Raw genomic sequence first — 26,129 nt, 5'->3', positions numbered from 1 at the left:
GGAACTTGAATAAATTAAGGACCTCCGGCAGATAAGTCCACTATCAACATATAATATGTGAAATGCGGTGTTTGTATTTTGTAAATATATCTTTATCTTATTTTATGTTTATACTTTTTTTTCTCTGGAATGAGAATGACATCACGATTAAGCATTGTAGTATATACAAATAATAATATTCTTAAACACATCAAAACTTAAAGCCCAAAAAAGAAGAAAAAACACAGCAAAACTGAAAACGAGTGTGCTAACGCCCAATTAACGGTAGGAACGTTCTGAGAATAATAATATATTTTGTAAGAAAAGATAGGGAGTTTTGATTTTGTTTTATTAAAACACTAACGGAATTTTTATTTCTATAAGACATTTGTCGGCTATATGAGAATTTACACCTAATTCCTAATTTTACACGGTTAAAGTTAGTGCTACCATGTTTTTATTTCAAAAGCTAAAGTTAGTGCCAATTTTTATTTCATTTTGTAAGGTAAATAAGTGTACACCTTATTATATACTTTGACATACACATGCATGTGAAAATTAAAGTAATAAATATTTTTTTTTGGTTTGTAAAACATTTAATATCCGCTCCTATTTTTTTTTTTCCATAACAACCATTACCATTATATGAATGATAAAAACACCTCAATGAAAATAGAATTACATTTAGACCTTTTTTTTTTTTGCAACGAAATTACATTTAGACTTATATTACTTTATATCTAACAAAGTCATATGTAGTATAAACAATCATGATGTCAAACATTAAATTAGTCACCATACATGAATCTGGTATTAATTTAGGAGGAAATGAGAAAAATTCAAAGTGATCCAAGTTACTTTTTTATTGGGAGAGATAAGAAAAAAAGAAGGCTGATTATATAAATACTAGTCATTGAGGTGTACAAGACTTCTTCAACTTCATCTTCAGTTTCCATATCATTATTGTTGTTGAAATATATATTACCATTTCTCTTCTCTCTGTCATCTTTGTCTCTCTCTCTCTCTCTCTGTCTCTCTACCAATACCATGGCTAGGGTTTTTCCTCAAGCAGCCATCTCTTCACCGTACATGAGTACGGAGAGAGAGACTTTCACGGTTTGGATGAAATCTCTGGTTTACCAAAATAACGGTTTAACTGTTTACAATTCCAGCGGAGAGATTATGTACCGGGTCGAAACCTACGACAAATCTAGCAATGAAGTCCACATCATGGATCTCCATGGCAACATTCTCTTTACTATCCGCAAAAAGGTATAATCTATCCCGAATTCAATTCGATTCCATTCAATTCTTTTTCTTAATTTTGCTTGGTTAATCCCGGTTTAAGCTCCAAAACTACTCGATGTTTGTAGTTTGAAAATTTAGTTGACCATCCAAAAAAGAATGAATCATTTCGAATTCTTTTTTTTTTTTTTTTTTGGAACAAGTAAACTATATAAAAAAAAAGAGTTAGTTGAAGTATATCTAGCTCAAAATATACATACATTTCCAAAAATATAAACGGGGTAAGTAAGTAACCTTAACTCAACTACGAATATGAATAAATCCATATGTTTTAAAATATATTTGCAGAAATTATGGCTGTTTGGGAGTTGGTACGTGTATAGAGAATGTGAAAGCTATACAAGCACTGAGGAAGTGAAACCTTCTGCCAGAATCAAAAGGTCTTCGATAAGAGATGGAGATTGGGAAGTACGAGATGAGACCAATGAAGTCTTTTGGATTTTAAGATTCGACCCCAAATTTGCTTTTCAGATCATAGACATCAACGGAGATATCATTGCACAAGTAAAATTTATAAAAATTTTGAACCAAAAGTTGAATTTGAAAGAGTTTATAATAGTTAAGCACGACTTAACCATACAGTTTATATGTCTTTGTAGGTAAAGCCAAAGCAATCATCAAATGGGATTACATTGGGAGAAGATGTGTTAACTTTGGAAGTGAAACCACGTGTCGATTACTCACTCGTTGTCGCACTTGTCACTGTATATGGATCAATCAAAGGAGTAGTCTAATAACTTTTTGTTTGATTTTTTATAGAAAAAAAAAAATAGTAAATTTTTCCAACCTTGTTTGTGTTGTGGGAGATGTAAATATTGTTCTCTTTGCGAGCCTTGATTTTTTAAGCGTCATCCAATTTTTTTTTTTTCTTTTTCTTTCCTAAATAAGCACTTATGCAGTACAGAGAAAGAACAACATACAATACTAGTTAGAAACTTAGAACTAACTCAAGTATGACCGTACAAGTTAGCTAAACAAAGTTAGTTATTAGTTCTGCTTCCACTAGACCATTAAATCCGAAAACAGACAAGAGTATTATGAAGGAGCTTCATAATAATCAATCAAACCTATAACATCAGTTGAAGTCTGAAATCTTCATGATAGGAGCTTCTCAGTTTTTAAAGACTATTCTTGTCTCAACAAGAGAAAAGAAGTGTTTGCATCAACTCTCGTCTGTAACCTAGCAGGAACATAGCAAACAGAATCATTTTATAATAAACAGACATTACAACAACTTCTCAATAAACTAGAAGCAAACACGTCAATTCACCTCACTGCTTGTCTCTGGAGGATGATGAAACTGTTTTAGGAAAGCATATCGAGGAAGCTTTTGTCTAATCTCCCATCATGTAACATATTAGTGACCAAGCCAAAGGTTGAAGCATCTCCAACAAACCCGCAACTCCTCATTTCTTTGATAAGTTCTGCTGATGCGGTTTTGTCACCATCTCTAAGGTGCCCCCTAATCAGCGTATTATAGGTACCACAATTTGGGAGAATCCCATCTTCTTTCATTTTTCTGAACAAGGCATCTGCTTCTTGCATTAAGTATTTCCTACATAATCCTGAGATCATTGTTGTGTAGGTTACAACATTGGGCTTCAATCCTTTAAGACCGAGGTTACAAAATAAATCCCACGCTTCTCCCACCCTACCAGCCTTGCACATCCCATCAATCATAGTAGTATATGTAATGATATTAAGTTACATTTCACTCTTTTGCATGTCCTTGAATATGACCAATGCTGTCTCTAGCTTCCCATTGTTACAAAGCCCATCTAATAAGATGGTGTACGTCATAAGACTGGCAGGCACACGATCAAAAACCATCTGTTTGAATACCATTTGGGCAGAATCACAGTCGCCAGCCTGAAAAAAACCTTGGATAAGAATGGTGTAAGTGACTGTGTTGCCAACCAATCCCCTTTGAGACATCTCGTGGAAGAGTTGCATACCCTCTTCTACTCTCTTAGATTTACAAAATCCCTTTATAAGAGTAGTATATGTCACTACGTCTGGTAGACAATCTTTGCTAACCATGAACTCAAACATATGCTTAGCCTCATCTAGGCGATCATGCATGCAAAACCCATTGATCAGTGAATTGTAAGTGAAAATATCAGGATCTAGAGACCTTTTGATCATCTCCTCATACAATTTCTCGGCCTCTAAAAGCTTCCCCTCTTTCACAAACGCATCGATCAATGCATTGAAAGAAACTACATTGGGAGAAATTTTCCTCTCAATCATATCACGGAGTAAACGAGAGGCATCAGTCCATCTTCCGTAATTACAAAGGCAACTTATGAGGGAGCTGTACGTAAAAACATCTGGTTTGATTCCTTAGGTCTCCATTTCATTGAATAAGTCAATAGCATCATCCATTTGTCTGTGCTTGCAAATTCCATCAATGACTGTGTTGTAGATTACAACACCAGCCTCTATTTTTCCTTTCTCCATCTTCTTGAGCAAATTTAAAGCCAAATCAATATCACCTCTCTTACATAGTCCATTGACTACCACACCGTATGTCACTAGGTCCGGTTGACAGCCTTTCTCAGCCATCCGGTCAACTAAAGCCACAGCTTTGGAGGCTTCGTTGTGGAGAAAAAGTCCATGGATAAGAGTTGTAAATGTAACGGTATTAGGTTGATATCCCATTCCCCCCATCTGATCAACCAAAGCAACGACATCTGAAATCCTCTTACTGTGACAGAAACCATTGACAAGAGAAGAAAGCGTGACAACATCGGGCTCATAGCCGACTTTCATCATCTTCCCAAGAAGAGCTAAAGCAAGAGAGAGCTGAGACCGCCGACAAAAACAGTTAATCAAAATGCTGTAACTGTAGAGACTATGTGAAATTCCCAAATTCTGCATCTGCTCACCAAGAGAGATAGCAACATCAAACCTCTTCATCTTAGCAATAGCACTCAACAGTTTACTGAATTCAATGATTGAAGGGCGTGGACGAGACTGTACCATGACACTGAACAACTCAACAGCATCATCTAACTTAATATCACTCAGCCTATTTCTACTCAATATCTCTCTGTAATCATAACTATGACAAGAAAAATCTCTTCGTCCGGAGAAAAGATCAAAGGAAGAAGGAGCGGTTCTAGGATCACCTTTCCCCTGAAGATTCCGACGAACAAATCTCTTCGCCGTCGATGCAGTCGCCAACAATCTCTTCATCTTCAGCTGATTTTGGGTTTCTTCTTCTCTTACCAAAAAGAAAACACACTACTGACTACTCACGAGGAGAGTGTGACTGATTTTTTCTTGTTTACCGCCGTTGGATCAATTTTGGTATTTTACGGTCATGACTTCACTTAACATTTCCAATTTTAACAACTCACCGGTTTGGTTTTATCATGTGATTTTTTTTTGTTTTGTCCTAATTTTTGTTTTTGACCAAACTTTTTTCCTAATTTGAAAGGCTAGCAAATATGAAAAAAGGGTTCAGTAAATTAGTGACTTTTTTCGGGTGTAAATTTCACAGTAAAAAGCCCTAAAAAAAAAGAAGAGTTTGTGTTTATTGGAAGAGAAGAGATAACCCAAAAGTATAATTATTCCCGGTTCAGATTGAATATTGGTCTGCTATTAATTCTTACCAAAAAAAAGGTTGAAACCGGTTCAAGTATTATGTTAAAACTTAAAAATGAAAGACAACCCTTCTTAAATAATAAATGGTTTATTATATAAGAATATAAGATGAAGAAGAAAAAATAGTTTTGTCAAATTTCAGTCTTCTTAAGGTTTAAGATATTACTCCTGTTTCTATAATCTAAATCAATTGATGACCAGAACATACATACGCAGTAAAGAAAAAGAACATATAATTAATTCTGTTTCTTAAACAAAATTAGTAATTAATTCTGTTTCCACTACACGTTCAAATCCGAAACCAGACAAGAGTGTTTCAAATCACAAAATACTTTTTGCATTATTACGAAAGAGAATTAGAGATATAACATTCAATCAACCTAGTTAAGAAAAAGAAAACCATGAAACGATTTGAACTTACATTTAACAAACATCAATTGAAGTCTTAAATCTTCATGGTAGGAACGAGCTTCTCAGACTTTGAAGACTGTTCTTGTCTCAACAAGTGTGTTTGCATCAACTCTTGTCCGTAACCTAGCAAGAAAAGAACAAATATAATCCAGCCATATTTTATAATGATCGGACATTATTACAACAACAACTTGTGAATATAATAGAAGCAAAAACGTCAATTCACCTCACTTCTTATCTCTCCAGGATGATGAAACTTATCTCTCCAAGATGATGAAACTGTTTTCAAGAAAACATATCGAGGAAGCTTTTGTCCAATCTCCCATCATGTAACATATTAGTGATCAAGCCAAAGGTCGAAGCATCTCCAACAAACCCGCAACTCCTCATTTCTTTGATGAGTTCAGCTGATGCGGTTTCGTCACCATCTCTTAGATGTGCCCTGATCAGCGTATTATAGGTACCACTATTTGGGAGAATCCCATCTTCTTTCATTTTTCTGAACAAGGCATCTGCTTCTTGCATTAAGCTTTTCCTACATAATCCTGAGATCATTGTTGTGTAGGTTACAACATTGGGCTTCAATCCTTTAAGACCGAGGTTACAAAATAAATCCCACGCTTCTCCCACCCTACCAGCCTTGCACATCCCATCAATCATATTAGTATATGTAATGATATTAAGTTCCATTTCACTCTTTTGCATGTCCTTGAATATGACCAATGCTGTCTTTAGCTTCCCGTTATTACAAAGCCCATCTAATAAGATGGTGTACGTCATAAGACTGGCAGGCACACGATCAAAAACCATCTGTTTGAATACCATTTGGGCAGAATCATAGTCGCCAGCCTGAAAAAAACCTTGGACAAGAGTGGTGTAAGTGACTGTGTTGCCAACCAATCCCATTTGAGACATCTCGCGGAAGAGTTGCATACCATCATCCTTTACCCTTTTACACTTGCAAAATCCCTTTATAAGAGTATTATATGTCACTACGTTTGGGAGGCAATCCTTGCTAACCATCAAAGAAAACATATGCTTGGCCTCGTTTAGACGATCGTGCATGCAAAACCCGTTGATCAATGAATTGAACGTGACAATACTAGGATCTATAGACCTTTTGATCATCTCCTCGTACAATTTCTCAGCCTCTAGAAGCTTCCCCTCCTTCACAAATGCATCGATCAATGCATTGAAAGTGACCAAATCAGGGTTGATTTTCCTCATGATCATATATCTAAGTAGTTGAGAGGCATCATTCCATCTTCCGTAATTACAAAGGCAACTTATAAGGCAGTTGTAGGTAACAACATTGGCTCTAATTCCTTTGCTTTCCATTTTGTTGAACAGGTTGAGTGCATCATCCACATGTTTGTATTTGCAAAGACTATCAATGACTGTGCTGTAGATTACAACATTGACCTCAATTTTTCTTTTCTCCATCTTGTTGAGCAAATTTAAAGCCAAATCAATGTCGCCTCTCTTACATAGTCCATTGACTACCACACCGTATGTCACTAGGTCCGGTTGACAGCCTCTTTTTAAAGCCATCCGCTCAACTAAAGCCACAGCTTCGGAAGCTTTGTTGTGCAGAAAAAGACCATGGATAAGAGTTGTAAATGTAACGGTATTAGGTTGATATCCCATTTCCACCATCTGATCCACCAAAGCAACGGCATCCCAAATCCTATTCCCGTGACAAAAACCATTGAGCAGCGAGTTCAGCGTGACAACATCGGGCTCATACCCGAGTTTCATCATCTTGCCCAAAACAGCTAAAGCAAGAGAGAGCTGAAACCGTCGGCAAAAACAGTTTATGAGAATATTGTAAGTATAGAGATTATGAGGAATTCCCAAATTTTGCATATGTTCGCCGAGAGAGATGACAACATCAAACTTGTTCATCTTAGTAATAGCACTCAACAGCTTACTGAACTCAACAATGGAAGGTAAGGGACGAGACTTGACCATTTCACTGAACAGAGTAATAGCATCATCTAGCTTTAAATCGCTCAGCACATTTCTACTCAATTTCTCTCTGTAAACACCACTAGCACTAGCGAAAGCTCGTCGTCCGTAGCAATGATTAAAGGAAGAAGGAGCAAGATTACCTTTACCCTGCTGATAATTACGAATGCTATTTCTTAGAATTAATGACTTTTTAAGTTGACACTTTCAGAAGTACGCCTCAAGACTTTTATGGTCCCATTCAAGCAAAGACGATAACAGCCTTATTATACATTGCAGCAAAGCTGAGATACCACACCTGGATATTACATCAAGCAGTATCGGTTGGCATACATCCTCGATCTACCTGAATCGATTGTTGTATTTACATATCCAGAGGCCAGAGCATATATATAAATAGCCTCCAACCTCCAACAATACTTCAACACCAATATGACTCTCGAGTGAAGTGACATATTTTGGAGGACTAACACGGTGTCGGTGGCTTTATGATTGATATGCTAATCCCGAAAAGGTAAAAGATTAGAACTTACATATATAGCAAACAACATTTGAAGTCTGAAATTCTCATGATATAAGCTTCTATGACTTTGAGAATCATTCTTGTTGTTAACTGGACAACAACTGTATGCATCAGCTCTTAAGAGCCTCAAACCTAGCAGGAAAATAACAAATAGAATCAGAGATGTTCCATGAAGCGCAGACATAGCAACAAACGAAAATTTCTAAATAGAATATCAGCAGAAACGGTTTCAAGCAAAATTAGTTACTAACTTTGTTCCATACCACTTTCAAACCCAAAACTAGACAAGCATATTTAAAATCACAATTTCACATTACTTTTGCATTGTGAGGGAGAAGTAAAAATATAACAATCAATCAACCTAGTTAAGAAAAAAAAAAGATGAAACGATTGGAACTTACATATAACAAGACTATTCTTGTTGAAGTATGAAATCTTCATGATAGGAGCTTCTCAGTCTTGGAAGACTATTCTTGTCTCAACAAGAGAAAAGATGTGTTTGCATCAACCTAGCAGGAACATAGCAAACATAATCATTTTATAATGATCAGACATTACAACAACTTGTCAATAAACACGTCAATTCACCTCACTGCTTTTCTCTGGAGGATGATGAAACTGTTTTAGGAAAGCATATCAAGGAAGCTTTTGTCTAGTCTCCCATCATGCAACATATTTGTGACCAAGACAATGGTTGAAGCATCTCCAGCAAACCCGCAGCTCCTCATTTCTTTGATGAATTCAGCTGATGCGGCTTTGTCACCATCTCTAAGCTGTGCCCTGATCAACGTATTATATGCACCGCTATCTGGAAGAGGCCCATCTACTTTCATTTCTCTGAACAAGGCATCCGCTTCTTGCATTAAGCGTTTCCTACATAATCCTGAGATCATTGTAGTGTAGGTTACAACATCAGGCTTCAATCCTTTAAGGCTGAGGCTGCAAAATAAATCCCACCCTTCTTCCACCCTACTAGCCTTGCACATCCCATCAATCATAGTACTATATACACAAATATCAAGTTTCATTTCACTCTTTTGCATATCTCGGAATATGACCAACGCTTTCTCTAGCATCCCATAATTACAAAGTCCACCTAACAAAATGTTGTAAGTCACGATACTGGGAGGCACACCATCAGATTCCATCTTTTTGAATACCATTTGGACATGCTCACAATCATCAGCTTGAAAAAACCCTTGGATAAGTGTGTTGTAAGTGACGGTGTCTCCAACCAATCCTCTTTGAGCCATCCCGCGGAAGAGTTCCATACCCTCTTCTACTCTCTTAGATTTACAAAATCCCTTTATGAGAGTATTATAAGTCACTACATCTGGAAAACAACTTTTGCTAACCATCAAAGAAAACATCTGTTTGGCCTCGTCTAGGCGATTGTGCATGCAGAGTCCGTTGATTAATGAGTTGTAAGTGAAAATATTAGGATCTATTGACCTTTTGATCATCTCATTGTACAAATTTCAGCCTGCAAAAGCTTCCCCTCCTTCATAAACGCATCGATCAATGAGCTGAAAGTAACGGCGTTTGGGTTGATATCCCTTTCAATCATATCACCAAGTAACCGAGAGGCATCACCCCATCTTCTGTAATTACAAAGGCAACTAATGAGGCAGCTGTAGGTAAAAACATCTGGTCTGATTCCTTTGATCTCCATGTCATTGAACAGGTCAAGTGCATCATTCACATGCTTGTATTTGCAAAGAGCATCAATGACTGTGTTGTAGATTACAACGCCATGCTTTATTTTCCCTTCATCCATCTTCTTAAGCAATCTTAAAGCCAAATCAGTATCAGCTCTCTTACATATTCCGTTTACTACCACACCGTATGTAACTAGGTTCGGTTGACAACCTTTCACAAACATACGTTCAACTAAAGCCACTGCCTCGGATGCTTTGTTGTGGAGAAAAAGACCATGGATAAGAGTTGTAAATGTAACAGTATCTGGTTGAAATCCCATTGCCACCATCTGATCAACAAGAGATACAACATCTGTAATCCTATTCCCGTGACAGAAACCATTGAGCAGAGAGTTAAGTGTGACAACGCTGGGCTCATAGCCGAGTTTCATCATCTTCCCAAGAACAGCTAAAGCAAGAGAGAGTTGAGAAGAGTGGCAGAAACAGTTTACGAAAATACTGTAAGTAAAGAGATCATGTGAAATTCCCAGATTTTGCATCTTCTCCCCAAAGGAGATGACAAGATCAAACTTCTTCATCTTAGCAATTGTAGTAAAAAATTTACTGAAATAAACAATGGAAGGCAAAGGACGAGACTTGACCATCTCACCGAACAAACCAATTGCATCGTCTAACTTAATGTCCTGTAACACATTTCTACTCAATTTTTCTCTGTAAACATCACTGCCACCACTAGAAAAAGCTCGTACCCAGAAACCGCAATGGCTAAACGAAGAAGGAGCAGTTCCATGTTTACCTTTCTGAAGAGCAAATCTCTTTCCCGTCGATGCAATCGCAAACAATCTCCTCATCTTCTATATCGTTCCGATGAACAAGGGAGAGAGAGAAACCCTATGATTAAAGCAGTCAGTTCAATACCGATTCGGTTACATCTGGTTTTGTTTAACCGGATATGTCTTTGTTTAGTACTATTATTATTCTTCATTTAATAATTGTCGTAATGACAGATCAAAAAAAGTCTTCGACCAGTTCTATATCTCTATCAATTTCCCTATAATTATTTCATTAACGAGCAAAGTCGTATTATATTCTGCGAAATTCCAATTGAGTCACTCCGGTCTGGATAAACCGGATATTGCCTTTCTCAGTTGTTTCTCTAAATTTTTTTAAGCACCAAACGCAGCGTCTTCTAACATTCTACATGGGCAAAACTCAAATATGCGACCTTTGCATTAGTTTTTTTTCTTCTCAATTTTAAGCCGAAAACGCAGCGTTTTTCCAAAACTCTACATAGGCAAAACTCAAATATGCGACCTTCAATCTTAAAGCATAAAACACTCAGAACCTAAATCATAGGAGTCAGACGAAGAAATTTACAAAGCATATGAAAGAAAGACCAATCTTTAGAGATTTTTTTTGAAACAGACGACGAAATTATCTATTGCCTCTTGTAAACTGACGACACCTTTCTCAAGCTTCTTATCTGTGAAGGAAGGAAGAACTTAAAACTCATTCGACATGGTTCCATCGCTTGTTGCAGCGTCTCTAAAAAGCATCAGACTTGGCACCCATCATTTTTGCATATCTTTTCAGATTCCTTTAAGAGCATCTAATTAAAGAATTAGTGTTTACATTACATTGATAGTCTCAGCAAATACCACACCTGGAAATTACATCAATCAGTATTTTGGTTGGCATACATTCTCTAGCTAAATCCACTGTTGTTGTATTTACAGAACCAGAGCATACATATATATATATATAGCCTCCCACCTCCACCAATAACACCACTATGCATGACGTGACATATTTGCTAGGATATGATTAAAGCAGTCGGTTCAATACCGATTCGGTTACATCTGGTTTTGTTAAACCGGGTATGTCTCTGTTTAGTACTCTTTTTATTATTCTTCATTTAATAATTGTCGGAATGACAGATTAAAAAAAAGTCTTCGACTAGTTCTATCAATTTCCCTATAATTATTCCATTAACGTATTGAGCAAAGTCGTATTATATTCTGCGAAATTCCAATTGAGTCACTCCAGTCTGGATAAACCGGATATTGAATTTCTCAGTTGTTTTTCTACTTTTTCTTAAGCACGAAACAGCGTTTTCCAACATTCTACATGGGCCAAACTCAAATATGCGGCCTTCAATTGTATTAGTTTTTTGTTTTCCCAAATTTTAAGCCCAAAACGCAGCGTTTTAAAAACTCTACACAAAAACTCAAATAGCGACCTTCAATCTTAAATCATAAAAAAACACTCAGAACCTTAAAAGTTCAATTAGAGAAGCTAGATCTTCAGGTCTTGTTCTGAGAAGATATGTAATCTCATAGGAGTCTGACCAAAGCAGACAAGAAATTTACAAAGCATATGAGAGAGAGACCAATCTTTAGAGATTTTTTGAAACAGACGACGAAATTATCTATTGCCACTTGTAAACTAACGACACCTTTCTCAAGATTCTTAACATGTTGTCTTGATAGGAGCTAGGGAGAAAATAACAAATTTAATCAGTCATATTTTCTAATGATCAGACATTATCACAACAACTTCTCATCAGAACAGAAGCAAAAACATCAAGCTTTTCTTTCTGGGATGATGAAACTGTTTTTAAGAAAGCATATCGAGGAAGCTTTTGTCCAATCTCCCATCATGTAACATATTAGTCACCAAGCCAAAGGTTGAAGCATCTCCAGCAAACCCGCAACTCCTTATTTCGTTGATGAGTCCTGTTGATGCGGCTTTGTCACCATTTCTAAGATGTGCCCTGATCAGCTTATTATAGGTACAATCATCTGGGATAATCCCATCTTCTTTCATTTTTCTAAACAAGGCATCCCCTTTGTGCAGTAACCGTTTCCCACAGAACCCTGAGATCATTGTAGTGTAGCTTACAACATCAGGCTTCAATCCTTTAAGTCTAAGACTGCAAAATAAATCCCACGCTTCTCCCACTTTACCAGCCTTGCACATCCCATCAATCATAATATTATATGTATATATATCAAGTTCCAGTTCACTCTTTTGCAATACTCGAAGATCACCAATGCTTTCTCTACCATCCCATGATCACAAAGTCCACCTAGCAAAATGGTGTATGTCATGATATTGGGAGGCACACCATCAGAAACCATCTGTTGGAATACCATTTGGGCATAATTACAGTCACCAGCTTGAAAAAACCCTTGGATAAGTGTGTTGTAAGTGACGGTGTTGCCAATCAATCCTTTTCCAGTCATCCCGCGGAAGAGTTCCATACCCTCTTCTACTCTCTTAGATTTACAAAATCCCTTTATCAGAGTATTATAAGTCACTACATCTGGAAAACAACTTTTGCTAACCATCAAAGAAAACATATGTTTGGCCTCATCCAGGCGATTGTGCACGCAGAGTCCGTTGATTAATGAGTTGTAAGTGAAAATATCAGGATCTATTGACCTTTTGATCATCTCATTGTACAATTTTTCAGCCTGCAAAAGCTCCCCCTCCTTCATAAAGGCATCGATCAATGCGCTGAAAGTGACTACATCGGGGTTGATTTTCTTTTCAATCATATCACTGAGTAGTCGAGAGGCATCACTCCATCGTCCGTAATTACAAAGGCAGCTTATGAGGGAGTTGTAGGTAATAACATTGGCTCTAATTCCTTTCTTCTCCATTTAGTCGAACAGGTCGAGTGCATCATCCAAAAGTTTGTATTTGCAAAGACTATCAATGACTGTGCTGTAGATTACAACATTTGCCTCTATTTTCCCATTCTCCATCATCTTCTTGAGCAGAGTTAAAGCCAAATCAATATCACCAGTCTTACAGAGTCCATTAATTACCACACCGTATGTTACCAGGTCCGGTTGACAGCCTTTCTTAGCCATTCGGTCAACTAAAGCCACAACTTCAGAAGCTTTGTTGTGGAGAAAAAGGCCATGAATCAGAGTTGTGAATGTCACCGTATCGGGTTGATATCCCATTGCCACCATCTGATCAACCAAAGCAACGACATCAGAAATCCTCTTACTGTGACAGAAACCATTGACAAGAGAAGAAAGCGTGACAACATCGGGCTCATAACCGAGTTTCATCATCTTTCCCAGAATAGCTAAAGCAAGAGAGAGCTGAGATCGGCGGCAAAAACAGTTAATGAAAATATTGTATGAATAGAGATCATGTGCAATTCCCTGATTCTGCATCTTCTCCCCCAAGGAGATGACAAGATCGAACTTCTTCATCTTAGCAATTGCAGTCAACAATTTGTTAAAATCAACAGTGGAAGGGCGTGGACGAGAGTGTAGCATCTCACTGAATAGACCAATAGCATCATCTACCTTAATATCACTCAGCGCATTTCTACTCAATTTCTCTCTATAATCACCACTTCCACTAGCGAAAGCTCGTCGTCCGGAAAAAAAGATTAAAGGAAGAAGGATTACCTTTCCCCTGCAGATTCCGGTGAACAATTCTCTCCGCCTTGGATGAAATTAGACTCGAAATCGATCTCTGCATTTTGGCTTTCTTCAGCCTACCGAGCTCCTTCGTCGTAATCTCACACTCGATCTCAGTCTCACTCTGCAAATCGCAAAACCCTCTACACGGAGAGGAGAGGTGAACAAGCCGGTGGGGATCTGGTTTAGAACATTATACCGAACCGGTGAGATTGTGGTTTATATATAACTTACTACCAAAACCGGGTTACTACGATTGAATTTGAAGTGGTCATTTAATTTAGTTACATACAGTAGGTGATCCATAAATATGTCAAGAGAACTTATAACTAAACTAGTTTTAACAATTTAACAACTTTTTTTGGTAATAAAATCCATCGAATCCAACAATGGGGTTATTCACTTTTTGTAAAACCTTTTGTCAAAAATACTAAGTTTAGTTTCAAACCGGTTTAACAAGCAAGAAATAAGCTTAAATCAATTTCTCTAATTACTTTGGTGAGTAGAGAAGATAGGTGATGGCTATATATAGCAAACAATTTTTGGAATTGAATTTAAAGCAAATAGCTTTTTTACAGCTGAATCAGTTCTTGTATCTACAGAATCACAGCGTATATATATATATATACATATAGCCTCCGAGCTGCAATAATACTTAAACTGTTAAACACCACTATGTCCCTCGAGAGATGTCAGTGGCTTTCAGGATTGATATACTACCACACTGAATCCCAAGAAAGATGAAAGATTACAAACATCATTTGAAGGCTGAAACTTTCGTATGATAGAAGCTTCTCTGACTTTGACAACCATTCTTGTGTTAACAATACAACAAGTGATAGCAGATTTAAACCCAAATCAGTATCTTCTCTCTTACAAATCCCGTTTACTACCTACCACACACCGTAAGTAACTAGGTTCGGTTGACAGCCTTTCATCACCATCCGTTCAACAAAAGCCACCGCTTCTGTGACCTTGTTGTGGAGACAAAGTCCATGAATGAGAGAGTTGAACGTCCATGTATCACGTTTATATCCCATTTCCACCATTTGTCCAAATTTTTTTCATCATAGAATTGCATTATTCCCTTAATATGCAGTAAAGAAAAAGAACAACATACAATATTCGTTATCAACTCTGTTCCACTACACCATCAAATCTGAAACTAGACTAGAGTATTTCAAATCACAATCACAGAATTCTTTTGCATTATTATAAGGGAGAAACAAAGATATAACAATCAATCAACCTAATTAAGAAAAAAATATTGGAACTTACAACATCAGTTGATGTTTGAAATCTTCATGATAGGAGCTTCTCTGTCTTTGAAGGATATTCTTGTCTCAACAAGACAACAAGTGTGTTTGCATCAACTCTTGTACGTAACCTAGCAAGAAATAAAAAATATAACCATTCATATTTGTATAATGACCTGATATTACGATAACTTATTGTTTGAATAGATGCAAAAAAAAGTTAATTCACCTCACAGCTTTTCTCTCGAGTATGATGAAACTGTTTTAAGAAAGCAAATCGAGGAAGCTTTGGTCAAATCTCCCATCATGTAACATATTTGTGAGCAAGCCAAAGGTCGAAGCATCTCCAACAAACCCGCAACTCCTCATTTCTTTGATGAGTTCTGCTGATGCAGCTTTGTCACCATTTCTAAGATGTGCCCTGATCAGCGTATTATATGTACCACTATCTGGGAGAGGCCCATCTTCTTTCATTTTTCTGAACAAGGCATCAGCTTCTTGCATTAATCTTTTCCTACATAATCCTGAGATCATTGTTGTGTAGGTTACAACAGTGGGCTTCAATCTTTTAAGACTGAGGTTACAAAATAAATCCCATGCTTCTCCCACCTTCCCAACCTTGCACATCCCATCAATCATAGTAGTATATGTAATGATATTAAGTTCCATTTCACTCTTTTGCATGTCCTTGAATATGATTAATGCTGTCTCTAGCTTCCAGTTATTACAAAGCCCATCTAATAAGATGTTGTACGTCATAAGACTGGCAGGCACACGATCAGAAACCATCTGTTTGAATACCATTTGGGCATAATCACAGTCGCCAGCTTGAAAAAACCCTTGGATAAGTGTGTTGTAAGTGACTGTGTTGGCAACCAATCCCCTTTGAGACATCTCGTGGAAGAGTTCCATACCATCCTTTACTCTTTTACACTTGCAAAATCCGTTCATAAGAGTATTATATGACACTACGTTTGGGAGGCAATCCTTGCTAACCATCAAAGAAAACATATGCTTGGCCTCGTTTAGACGATCATGCATGCAAAACCCGTTGATCAATGAATTGTAAGTGGCAGTATCTGGTTCTATAGACCTTTTGATCATCTCCTTGTACAATTTCTCAGCCTCTGTAAGCTTTCCCTCCTTCCCAAATGCATCGATCAATGCATTGAAAGTGACCAAATCAGGGTTGATATTCCTCTTGATCATATCACTGAGTAGTCGAGAGGCATCACTCCATCGTCCGTAATTACAAAGGCAGCTTATGAGGGAGTTGTAAGTAACAACATTGGCTCTAATTCCTTTCTTCTCCATTTCGTTGAACAGGTTGAGAGCATCATCCAAATGTTTATATTTGCAAAGACTATCAATGACGGTGCTGTAGATTACAACATTGACCTTAATTTTTCCTTTCTCCATCTTCTTGAGCAAATTTAAAGCCAAATCAATGTCACCTCTCTTACATAGTCCATTGACTACCACACCGTATGTCACTAGGTCCGGTTGACAGCCTTTCTCAGCCATCCGGTCAACTAAAGCCACAGCTTCGGAGGCTTCGTTGTGGAGAAAAAGTCCATGGATAAGAGTTGTAAATGTAACGGTATTAGGTTGATATCCCATTTCCACCATCTGATCAACCAAAGCTACGACATCCCATATCCTATTCCCGTGACAGAAACCATTGACAAGAGAAGAAAGCGTAACAATGCTGGGCTCATAACCAAGTTTCATCATCTTCCCAAGAAGACCTAAAGCAAGAGGGAGTTGAAAGCAGCGGCAGAAACAGTTTACGAAAATACTGTAAGTATAGATATCATGTGAAATTCCCAGCTTCTGCATCTTCTCCCCCAAGGAGATGACAACATCATACTTCCTCATCTTAGCAATAGCACTCAACAGTTTACTGAACTCAATGATTGAAGGAAAAGGACGAGACTTGACCATTACACCGAACAAACCAATTGCATCATCTAACTTGAGATCACTCATCCCATTTCTCAATATCTCTCTTTAATCACCACTGCCACTAGCGAAAGCTCGTCGTCCGCAGTAAAGATAAAGGAAGAAGGAGCGATTCTAGGATTACCTTTCCCCTGAAGATTCCGATGAACAAATCTCTTCGCCGTCGATTCCAATGCCCACGAAACCGATCTCTGCATCGTCTCCGATTCAGCTTCAGCTGATTTGAGGAGCTCTGCAGATTCCAAAAACCCTATAGACGACGACTCATCAAACCCAGAGCAAAGAGAAACTGATAAACCGGTGGTAGAGTTCCGGTTTAATTTTTATTGCCAAGCTGGTTTAGGCCGGCTAAGCTGCTAACATTTTTCAATTATTAATAATTTCTTTAAGAGACTCTTTTATCAAACAAAAAAACTTGAATAATAATTCCAATTTTTCAAAAAAAAAAACCTCCAACTTGAAAAATATATTTTTTATAAATAATTAACATTTTTGAAAATCAGCAAAAAAAAAAAAAAGCATATTCTTGAACTCAATGAAAAGTCATTCTATAACTTTAATAACAGACAAAATCCAATTCTTTAATTGCAACACAAGGCATCCTTTTATTCCCATTAAAAAGTATATATAAACCACATTCCTAGCTTTTATATATGCATTAGTTGGATTGCTTCGCCTTTGTCATCTCATCTCTTGCTTCCGTTGATAAAAAAAAAGAATGAAGCTAAACGAGTCAAGAGGTGGTGATGAAACAGAGAAGCACAGGCAACAACAACATTTCGAACACGACCTAAAGAACATGATCTCTTCGTTAACCCACATGGGAGGAGGAGGAGGAGACAAGGCACATGCAGGAACGAGCCAATACGAAGAAGAGGAGGATAGCATCAGGGTCATCACGCTTTCTGGATCAAACCTTGGAGCCACCATGAAGACCGAGCTTGACAACAATCATGCAGACGGCCATAAGAATGGAGATCAAGAGCTTGATTTTTTTAGCACTTACGTTAATAGCAACTTCCAAGCTGTTAACAATTCGATTATGATAGGGGCCAAGTACGAGACTCATGATCCTGGTGTTCATCTTGACATCTCGGGTGATGTGGAGAAGCCTTCGATGAAGGTACCCTCGAAGAGTTCAAGGGGAAAGAAGGGTAAAAATCCGTCAAGAAGTGACCGTCGAGAATCTGAACATACAAATTGAATGGTATGGAATGGTGTCTTAATGGACAAAGCAATTTGATTGGCTTCAGTATGTATTCTCTTTTTTTCTTTTTAAATTTCTTGTCTTACCTTCTCTAAATAATCAGAGAAGTGGTGCATACTAAAGCACTTTACTTTCTCTTCGAGGTTGTTGTTTTCGCTTGCGCTTATTACTATATAACATGTTATATATGTAGTTTATTCATAATATAAATAAGTGTATGAAGCAGGGTGTGGTCGATACAGAGCATGTGTCAATAGCATAACCAATAAAGGTCCAAGAATCATTGTAAGGCATTAAGACAGTAATCTTGTAACTCGAATATGGCACAAAAGATACACAAGAAGAACACAGCAAAGAATTATAAAGAGAACATACAAGCTTCTGCATTGCAAGACAAAGCCACTTTTTGACAGCTTGGGTTTACCTAAACTACTCTGTTTCCTCAGAAGCATGAAAACAGTAATTATCATAAGAAAATGTATGCATCACCCATAGCCGCAAAGAAGTCTTCACACCTCAAAGTTTGATCATCATGTCATTTAAAATTGAGATCGGATCCCTAATACATATATATGTACAAAGAGAAGTGACATAAACATCTTTAAAAAATCTAAAATCTTCTTGAAGGGGGCTTCTTTGAGTTCTAACCACTGATCTTCTTGCGGTAACAAGTGTTTGGATCAACTCCTGTCTGAAACTTACATGGACAATATTTAAATCGTCAAATTCATGAAACGCAGGCAAATTAGCAGCAACAAAAAAGTATATGCAGAAAAAAATTGTCATTAAACTAGCAGCAAAAGTTTTGATTTACCACACAACTTCTCTCTCTGAGGATGATTGAACTGTTTAAGAAAGCATGTCCAAAAAGCTTTTGTCCAGTCTCCCATCATGTAACATACTAGTGACCAAGCCAAAGGTTGAATCATCTCCAGCAAACCCGCAACTCCTCATTTCTTTGATGAGCTCTGCTGATGTGGTTGTGTCACCATCTTGAAGATGTGACCGGATCAGCGTATTATATGTGGAGTCATTTGGGAGAGTCCCATCTTCTTACATTTTTCTAAACAGAGCATCTGCTTCATGCTTTAAACCTTTCCTACAAAATCCATCTAGCAAAATGTTGTAGGTCAAAATATTGGGAGGCACACCACTAGAACCCATTAGTTCAAAAACTTCTTGGGCATGATCGTTGTTGCCAGCTTGAATAAACCCTTGGATAAGTATGTTGTAAGTGACGGTGTTGCCCATCAATCCTCTTTGAGACATATCGCCCAAGAGTTTCATACCCTCTTCTACCCTCTTAGACTTAAAAAATCCCTTAATGAGAGTATTATATGTCACTACATTTGGGAAACAACCTTTGCTAACCATCAAAGCAAACATATTCTTGGCTTTCTCTAGGCGATCGTGCATGCAAAACCCATTGATCAATGAATTGTAAGTGGCAGTATCAGGATCTATAGACCTTTGGATCATCTCCTTGTACAACTTTTCAGCATCTACAAGCTTCCCCTCTTTCACAAACGCATCGATGGATGCATTGAAACCATTGACAAGAGAAAAAAGCGTGAGTACACTAGGCTCATGACTGAGTTTGATTATCTTCCCAAGAGTAGCTAAAGCAGGAGAGAGTTGAGAGGAGCGACAGAAACAATCTACGAAAATACTGTAAGTATAGTGATTATGATAAATCCTCAGCTTTTGCATCTTCTCCCCCAAAGAGATGACAACATCAAACTTATTCATCTTAGCAATAGCACTCAAAAGCTTACTGAACTCGGAAATCTTAGGGAAAGGACAAAACTTGACCATTTCATCGAAAACACCAATAGCATCGTCTAAGTTGATATCACGAAGCCCATTTCTCAATATCTCTCTGTAATCATCATCACTTGCACTAGAGAAAGCTCGTCTCCAGCAACAAAGAATCAATGAAGGAGGAGGAGCAGTTACAAAATGACCTTGAACATGAACAAATGTCCTCATCGTCGACGCATTCATGATAGATCTCAGCATCGCTTGAGCTGATAGGGCTCCGAGTCCTTTCTCAGTCTTTTAAATTACAGAGTTATTGCAAAACCCTTAAACCCTAAACAGAGAGTCGGACACATTTGAAAAGCGGTTTACTTAAGGTTAAGTACTTAATTATTGAACCGGAAACCGGACTAACTTTTTGATGCAACCCTGTTTTGAAATATATAACAAGGAGAAGATTTGAAAGTTTTACAGCGCTTACCTTTCAAATAATGTTTTTTCCTCTAAATTACACAAAAATAACAATTATATGTGGGGGTGTAAAAGCCAATAACATATTTTATGAAGTACATCAAAAAGGTACGAAATCAGAAATGTGTAATATGAAATGTTTAGCTCATTTTTGGGGTTCTTGTTAAAGTCCGTGGCTATGGCACTTCCGGTCTATGCAATGTAACAAGTATACATCTCCTCCAGTTCTGAAACTATAACGGTTGGCCAATGGTATATATGGGCTCTCAATCCAATAGCTTAGACCATTGCTCATGATATCTGAAATCACTTCTGGTTCTTGCAACAGATCCTTGGATTTCTCATCCAGATCATATGGAGCATTTCTGTCCACATGAAACACGAAGAGAAGTGGTCATTTCAAAAAATTGAAGGCACTAAGGGTGATATAATGTTAAACTATAGACATTACAAATTTACAGAGTGCACTCGGTACACAAGAATCACTCCAAGTACATATCCACAAAAATACAGAGCAACCCAATGAGTCAACAACAGCAGGACCAATTAAGGTAAGATCCATAAAATGGTGTACAATAGTCAAACTTTTAGCTTGAATATGGTACAAAAATTAAGACATAAGGGGAAGAACATAACCTGAATTTCATAGAGAAGGTAAGGTACAAGCTTCTTCAGCATTGCATGATGAAGCCACTTTGACAACTCAAGTTCCAGACTGAGAGTACCGAAATGGCTCAATAAGCATGAAAAGAGTAAACATCAAAAGAATATTCACATTTCCAAAATTGAACTTATCATAAACAGAATCTACAAAAACCTGCATTTATATGCATCATGCGTAGCAGCAAAGAAATCAAATTAGAATATTGGCATGGAAGCTTTGCTGCTAAAGACAAAAATGTGAATAGTCTTCTATTCTATCATGCACCCTCCAATTGATGACCCTGCAAAGCAAACACACCAAACCAGTCAGAGGAATCTGGAGTTTGAATCTTAAATCTGACTTCGACATTAAATAGCAAATTTCCTCTGACGCTACAGCAGAACCTACAGCCAAAAATAAACTGGACAAAATTGAGTGGAGGACATACCACACTCTTGCACAGATCCTCAAATACTGCCAATGCATTTTGTGCCTCCTTATTACATAAACCGACCAGCATATTGTAAAATGTGTTGGTATCAGGACAAACACCACTGGTAATCATCTCCTCGACAATGTCTAGGGCGCCATTAAAATCACCCACTCGATAGAACCCATCAATCAAAATGCGGTAAGTAATTGAATCACCAACTATTCCTCTTTGGTACATCTCGCAGGCTAGCTCCATCCCGTCGTAAACCTTTTCGGCCTTACAATAGCCATTAATGAGTGTGGTAAAGGTCACTACATTGGGGGAGCACCTCTTGTCAGCCATTGAATCAAACATCTCTTTGGCCTCATCTAGGCGGTTCTGTTTGCAGAGTCCATCAACCATTGAGGTATAGGTAACAGTATTGGGGACTACACCTTTTCTGAGCATCTCCAAGTAGAAATATTCAGCCCTTGAAAAGTTCCCTTCTTTGGCATATGCGCTGATCAATATACTGTAAGTTTGAACATCAGGTTGCAAACCACTGAGGGGGAGACTAGTGAATAAATGCCATGCTTCGTCCACCTTACTAGCCTTGCACATTCCATGGATCATGATGTTATAAGCACGAATATCAAGGACCATACCACTCTTTTGCATAGCCTTAAATAATTTCCACGCCTTTTCAGGCTTACCATTAACACAAAAACCATGCAACACAATACTATGAGTTACGACATTAGGGCGCAAACCACGAGATATCATTTCACTGAGAAGATCTTGAGCAGCATTAAGGTCGCCCACCTGACAGAACCCGTGAATAAGAGTGCTATAAGTAAATATATCAGGAACTAGTCCTCTTCTAGACATCTCACGGAGAAGTTCCATTCCGTCATCTACCCTCTTAGCCCTACAACATCCGTCTATGAGAGTAGTGAAAGTGACTACGTCCGGAGAGCAGCCCTTGGTTTCCATCAAGTCAAACATGCGCTTGGCATCCTCGAGACGGTTACGTTTGCAAAGCCCACTGATGATTGAACTATAGGTAACTGCATTAGGATTTATATCCCTACGGAGCATCTCCTCGTATAACTCTTGAGCCTCAGAGAACTTCCCTTCGTTGACAAACGCATAAACCAAAGTATTGAAAGTGAAAATGTTAGGATTGATTCTCCTTTCAATCATATCATGGAGAAGTCCCTCAGCATCACTCCATCTACCCGAGATACAACAACAATGTATCATACAGCTGTAAGTAATCACATTGGGAAAAATCCTTTTTTCCTGCATTTCAGTGAAAAGATTCTGAGCATCACTGTATTGCCCGTCTTTGCAAAGACGATCAATGATAGAGTTATAGATAGCAGTATGGGGTTTGATGTGGCTTTCCTCCATATTCCTAAGCAGATTCAAGGCAGAGTCAGTGTCACCAATCTTACACATCCCATTTACAATAGTTCCGTAAGTTATCCGGTTAGGTTGATGACCTTCTTCCACCATTCGATCAAGCAAAGCCAAGGCTTCAGAAATCTGATCTTGGAGACATAACCCATGAATCAGCGTGTTAAACGTAACAACATCAGGGTGGAAACCAAGTTTACAGATCTTGCCCAGTGTGGACAAAGCAAAATACAATTCATGACAGCTGCAGAAACATTTTATCAGAATATTGAAGCTGTAAATATCAACTGAGAGATCATCAGGTAACAACAGTTCCATCTTCTGATAGAGAGAAATCACAACATCGGGACGATTCATTCTGACGATGACACACATAAGTTTATTGAAATCCACAGCCGAATAGAAGGAACGAGATCGAACCATATCATCGAACAATTCAATTGCATTATCTAAGGTTTCGATATAATGAGAAACACTTCCTAATGTCAAACTCTCTCCTTCGAAAGGTAGACGCTTTGATGAAACCATACCTTTCTGGGAGACGCGACGATGAGTGAATCTCGTGCTGCTGCTGCTGATCAATCTAGCTGAAGCACCAACAGAGGAGGATGATGATTCAGATCTGAAAACCCTAGCCAACATTTTTTTTTTGTGTTCGCCTGATTTTGTTTACTCTCTCAAAGTGTGTGTTTCAATTAGACTGATGGCACAAGAAGAACAGTACGAGCGGTTCAATTTGATTGGCTTGTTGACCGGTTCAATTTGATTGTCTTGTTGACCGGTTCAGATGAATTGTTTTAAATGAAATGAAGAATTTTAAAGAGCAATGACCGGTTTAAGAAAACCATTTGTAACCGAATTGGAATTGAACCGAACCGACTGCTCTCGATTGTAGGGTTTATTCGATTCTGCGATTTTGCTGTTTTGATCTCTTCACGCTCTCTCTATCTCTCCACTAGTGTGGATCGTCTCATTACGAGGAGAGAAGCCATTTTCGAAGCAATCGAAGAGGATGAGGAGATCAGTTGCGATTACGGGCAGGAGATATCTTCATCGGCATACTCTGGTTAAAGGTACTCCTCCTGGAACTGCTCGTTGCGGTTCGGAACGATCTTTTGCTACTACTTGTTATGATTACAGAGAGAAATTGAGTAGAAATAGGCTGAGCGATTTAAAGTTAGACGATGTTGTTGGTTTGTTCAGTGTTATGGTACAGTCTAGTCCACGCCCTTCAATCATTGAGTTCAGTAAACTGTCGAGTGCTATTGCTAAGATGAAGAGGTTTGATGTTGTCATCTCTCTCGGCGAGCAGATGCAAAATTTGGGGATTCCGCATAATCTCTATACTTACAATATTCTCATAAACTGTTTTTGCCGACGGTTTCAGCTCTCTCTTGCTTTAGCTGTTTTGGGCAAGATGATGAAACTCGGCTATGAGCTCGATGTTGTCACGCTGAACTCGCTGCTCAATGGTTTCTGTCACGGGAATAGGATTTGGGATGCCGTAGCTTTGGTTGATCACATGGTGGCAATGGGATATCAACCCGATACCGTTACATTTAACACTCTAATTCATGGCCTTTTTCTCCACAACAAAGCTTCTGAAGCTGTGGCTTTAGTTGATCGAATGGCTGAGAAAGGCTGTCAGCTAAATCTGGTTACTTACAGTGTGGTGGTAAACGGAATATGTAAGAGAGGTGATATTGATTTGGCTTTAAATCTGCTCAAGAGGATGGAACAAGGAAAATTAGAGGCTGATGTTGTAATTTACAACACAGTCATTGATGGTCTCTGCAAATACAAACATGTGGACGAAGCTCTAAACCTGTTCAACGAAATGGAAAGCAAAGGAATTAGAGCTAATGTTGTTACCTACAGCTCCCTCATTAGTTGCCTTTGTCATTACGGAAGATGGACTGATGCTGCTGGACTACTCAGCAATATGATTGAGAGGAAAATCAATCCCGATGTTGTTACATTCAATGCACTGATCAATGCTTTTGCGAAAGAGGGGAAGCTTTTAGAGGCTGAAAAGTTGCACAAGGAGATGATCCAAAGGTCCATAGCTCCTAATGTTATCACTTACAATTCATTGATCTATGGGTTTTGTATGCACGATAGTCTAAACGAGGCCAAGCAGATGTTTGAGTTCATGGTTAGCAAGAATTGCCTCCCAAACGTTGTGACATATAATACTCTGATAAAGGGATTTTGCAAGTGTAAAAGAGTAGATGATGCTATGGAACTCTTCCACGAGATGTCTCAAAGGGGATTGGTTGGTAGCACAGTCACTTACAACACACTTATCCAAGGGTTTTTTCAAAATGGTGACAGTGATTATGCCCAAATGGTATTCAAACAGATGGTTTCTGATCGTGTGCCTGCCAGTATTATGACGTACAACATCTTATTAGATGGGCTTTGTAATAACGGGAAGCTAGAGACAGCATTGGTCATATTGAAGGACATGCAAAAGAGTGAAATGGAACTTACTATCGTCACATATAGTACTATGATTGATGGGATGTGCAAGGCTGGGAAGGTGGGAGAAGCATGGGATTTATTTTGTACCCTCGGCATTAAAGGAGTGAAGCCTGATGTTGTAACCTACACAACAATGATCTCAGGATTATGTAGGAAAAGCTTAATGCAAGAAGCAGATGCCTTGTTCAGAAAAATGAAAGAAGATGGGATTCTCCCAAATAGTGGTACCTATAATACGCTGATCAGGGCACATCTAAGAGATGGTGACAAAGCAGCATCAGCAGAACTCATCAAAGAAATGAGGAGTTGCGGGTTTGTTGGAGATGCTTCGACCTTTGGCTTGCTCACAAATATGTTACATGATGGGAGATTGGACAAAAGCTTCCTCGATATGCTTTCTTAAAGCAATTTATTCCTCAAGAGAAGAGGAGTGGTAGAGCATCTGTGAGGTGAATATACATGTTGCTTTGGTTTGTGAATTTCAGAAGATGTCAGACTTGTCATGACTGAACCAAAATAAATACTACACAGTTCTTATGTTATAGTTCTGATGTGCTTTGGATACTACAACTGTTTCTGAACATAAACAGATGAGATTAACTCAACCAAGACATAAGAA

The 26,129-nt window shown here is 38.1% G+C and overlaps 7 protein-coding genes and 3 pseudogenes across 8 annotated transcripts; 3 read left to right on the top strand and 7 right to left on the bottom strand.

Moving 5' to 3' along the window:
* Positions 935–2,083, top strand: LOC104703963 (protein LURP-one-related 4-like). The gene is made up of 3 exons (XM_010420055.1): positions 935–1,251; positions 1,573–1,788; positions 1,884–2,083. The coding sequence occupies exons 1-3, from the start codon at positions 1,027–1,029 to the stop codon at positions 2,016–2,018; spliced, it is 576 nt and encodes a 191-aa protein (XP_010418357.1). The 5' UTR covers positions 935–1,026; the 3' UTR covers positions 2,019–2,083.
* Positions 2,590–4,482, bottom strand: LOC104703961 (annotated as a pseudogene).
* LOC104705212 (pentatricopeptide repeat-containing protein At1g63330-like) lies at positions 5,590–9,048 on the bottom strand. Its single transcript, XM_019227215.1, has 2 exons — positions 8,479–9,048; positions 5,590–7,422 (listed from the first exon to the last, which is right to left on the bottom strand). The coding sequence occupies exons 1-2, from the start codon at positions 9,046–9,048 to the stop codon at positions 5,590–5,592; spliced, it is 2,403 nt and encodes an 800-aa protein (XP_019082760.1).
* On the bottom strand, positions 9,255–10,304 carry LOC104705211 (pentatricopeptide repeat-containing protein At1g63130, mitochondrial-like). Its single transcript, XM_019227214.1, has one exon. The coding sequence runs from the start codon at positions 10,302–10,304 to the stop codon at positions 9,255–9,257; it is 1,050 nt and encodes a 349-aa protein (XP_019082759.1).
* Positions 12,070–13,959, bottom strand: LOC104705210 (annotated as a pseudogene).
* LOC104703960 lies at positions 15,419–17,313 on the bottom strand (annotated as a pseudogene).
* On the top strand, positions 17,786–18,564 carry LOC104703959. Its single transcript, XM_010420053.2, has one exon. The coding sequence runs from the start codon at positions 17,835–17,837 to the stop codon at positions 18,318–18,320; it is 486 nt and encodes a 161-aa protein (XP_010418355.1). The 5' UTR covers positions 17,786–17,834; the 3' UTR covers positions 18,321–18,564.
* Positions 19,377–20,342, bottom strand: LOC104705209 (pentatricopeptide repeat-containing protein At1g62910-like). The gene has a single exon (XM_010421180.1). The coding sequence runs from the start codon at positions 20,340–20,342 to the stop codon at positions 19,377–19,379; it is 966 nt and encodes a 321-aa protein (XP_010419482.1).
* On the bottom strand, positions 20,559–23,689 carry LOC104703956 (pentatricopeptide repeat-containing protein At1g64100-like). 2 transcript variants are annotated; one of them, XM_019228132.1, is made up of 4 exons: positions 21,644–23,689; positions 21,370–21,496; positions 21,189–21,267; positions 20,559–20,917 (listed from the first exon to the last, which is right to left on the bottom strand). In XM_019228132.1, exons 1-2 carry the CDS (start codon positions 23,666–23,668, stop codon positions 21,473–21,475), a joined length of 2,049 nt encoding a protein of 682 aa, XP_019083677.1. In that variant the 5' UTR covers positions 23,669–23,689; the 3' UTR covers positions 20,559–20,917; positions 21,189–21,267; positions 21,370–21,472. The 2 variants fall into 2 exon arrangements, with proteins under 2 accessions (XP_019083677.1, XP_010418348.1); XM_010420046.1 differs by having other exon boundaries at positions 21,189–21,496.
* LOC104703957 (pentatricopeptide repeat-containing protein At1g63330-like) lies at positions 24,029–25,933 on the top strand. The gene has a single exon (XM_010420048.1). The coding sequence runs from the start codon at positions 24,039–24,041 to the stop codon at positions 25,911–25,913; it is 1,875 nt and encodes a 624-aa protein (XP_010418350.1). The 5' UTR covers positions 24,029–24,038; the 3' UTR covers positions 25,914–25,933.

The sequence above is a fragment of the Camelina sativa genome, chromosome 7, assembly GCF_000633955.1.
Source record: "Camelina sativa cultivar DH55 chromosome 7, Cs, whole genome shotgun sequence".
Taxonomy (NCBI): Eukaryota; Viridiplantae; Streptophyta; class Magnoliopsida; order Brassicales; family Brassicaceae; genus Camelina; species Camelina sativa.
Note: the sequence above shows the minus strand (reverse complement) of the source record. Positions and strands in the feature narration are given on the sequence as shown.

Bases quoted from the DNA above. Each gene is read 5' to 3' on its own strand.
- LOC104703959 (XM_010420053.2), top strand. From the start codon at position 17,835: ATGAAGCTAAACGAGTCAAGAGGTGGTGATGAAACAGAGAAGCACAGG.
- LOC104705211 (XM_019227214.1), bottom strand. From the start codon at position 10,304: ATGAGGAGATTGTTTGCGATTGCATCGACGGGAAAGAGATTTGCTCTT.
- LOC104705209 (XM_010421180.1), bottom strand. From the start codon at position 20,342: ATGCTGAGATCTATCATGAATGCGTCGACGATGAGGACATTTGTTCAT.
- LOC104703963 (XM_010420055.1), top strand. From the start codon at position 1,027: ATGGCTAGGGTTTTTCCTCAAGCAGCCATCTCTTCACCGTACATGAGT. The intron at 1,252-1,572 runs GTATAATCTATC...ATATATTTGCAG, and splicing joins TCTTTACTATCCGCAAAAAG to AAATTATGGCTGTTTGGGAG. The intron at 1,789-1,883 runs GTAAAATTTATA...ATGTCTTTGTAG, and splicing joins ACGGAGATATCATTGCACAA to GTAAAGCCAAAGCAATCATC.
- LOC104705212 (XM_019227215.1), bottom strand. From the start codon at position 9,048: ATGGCTCAAAGAGGATTGGTTGGAGACACCGTCACTTACAACACACTT. The intron at 7,423-8,478 runs GTCACAAATATG...AATTATCAGCAG, and splicing joins ATGCTTCAACCATTGTCTTG to GGTAAAGGTAATCTTGCTCC.
- LOC104703957 (XM_010420048.1), top strand. From the start codon at position 24,039: ATGAGGAGATCAGTTGCGATTACGGGCAGGAGATATCTTCATCGGCAT.
- LOC104703956 (XM_010420046.1), bottom strand. From the start codon at position 23,668: ATGTTGGCTAGGGTTTTCAGATCTGAATCATCATCCTCCTCTGTTGGT. The intron at 21,497-21,643 runs GTATGTCCTCCA...TTTGCTTTGCAG, and splicing joins AGGATCTGTGCAAGAGTGTG to GGTCATCAATTGGAGGGTGC.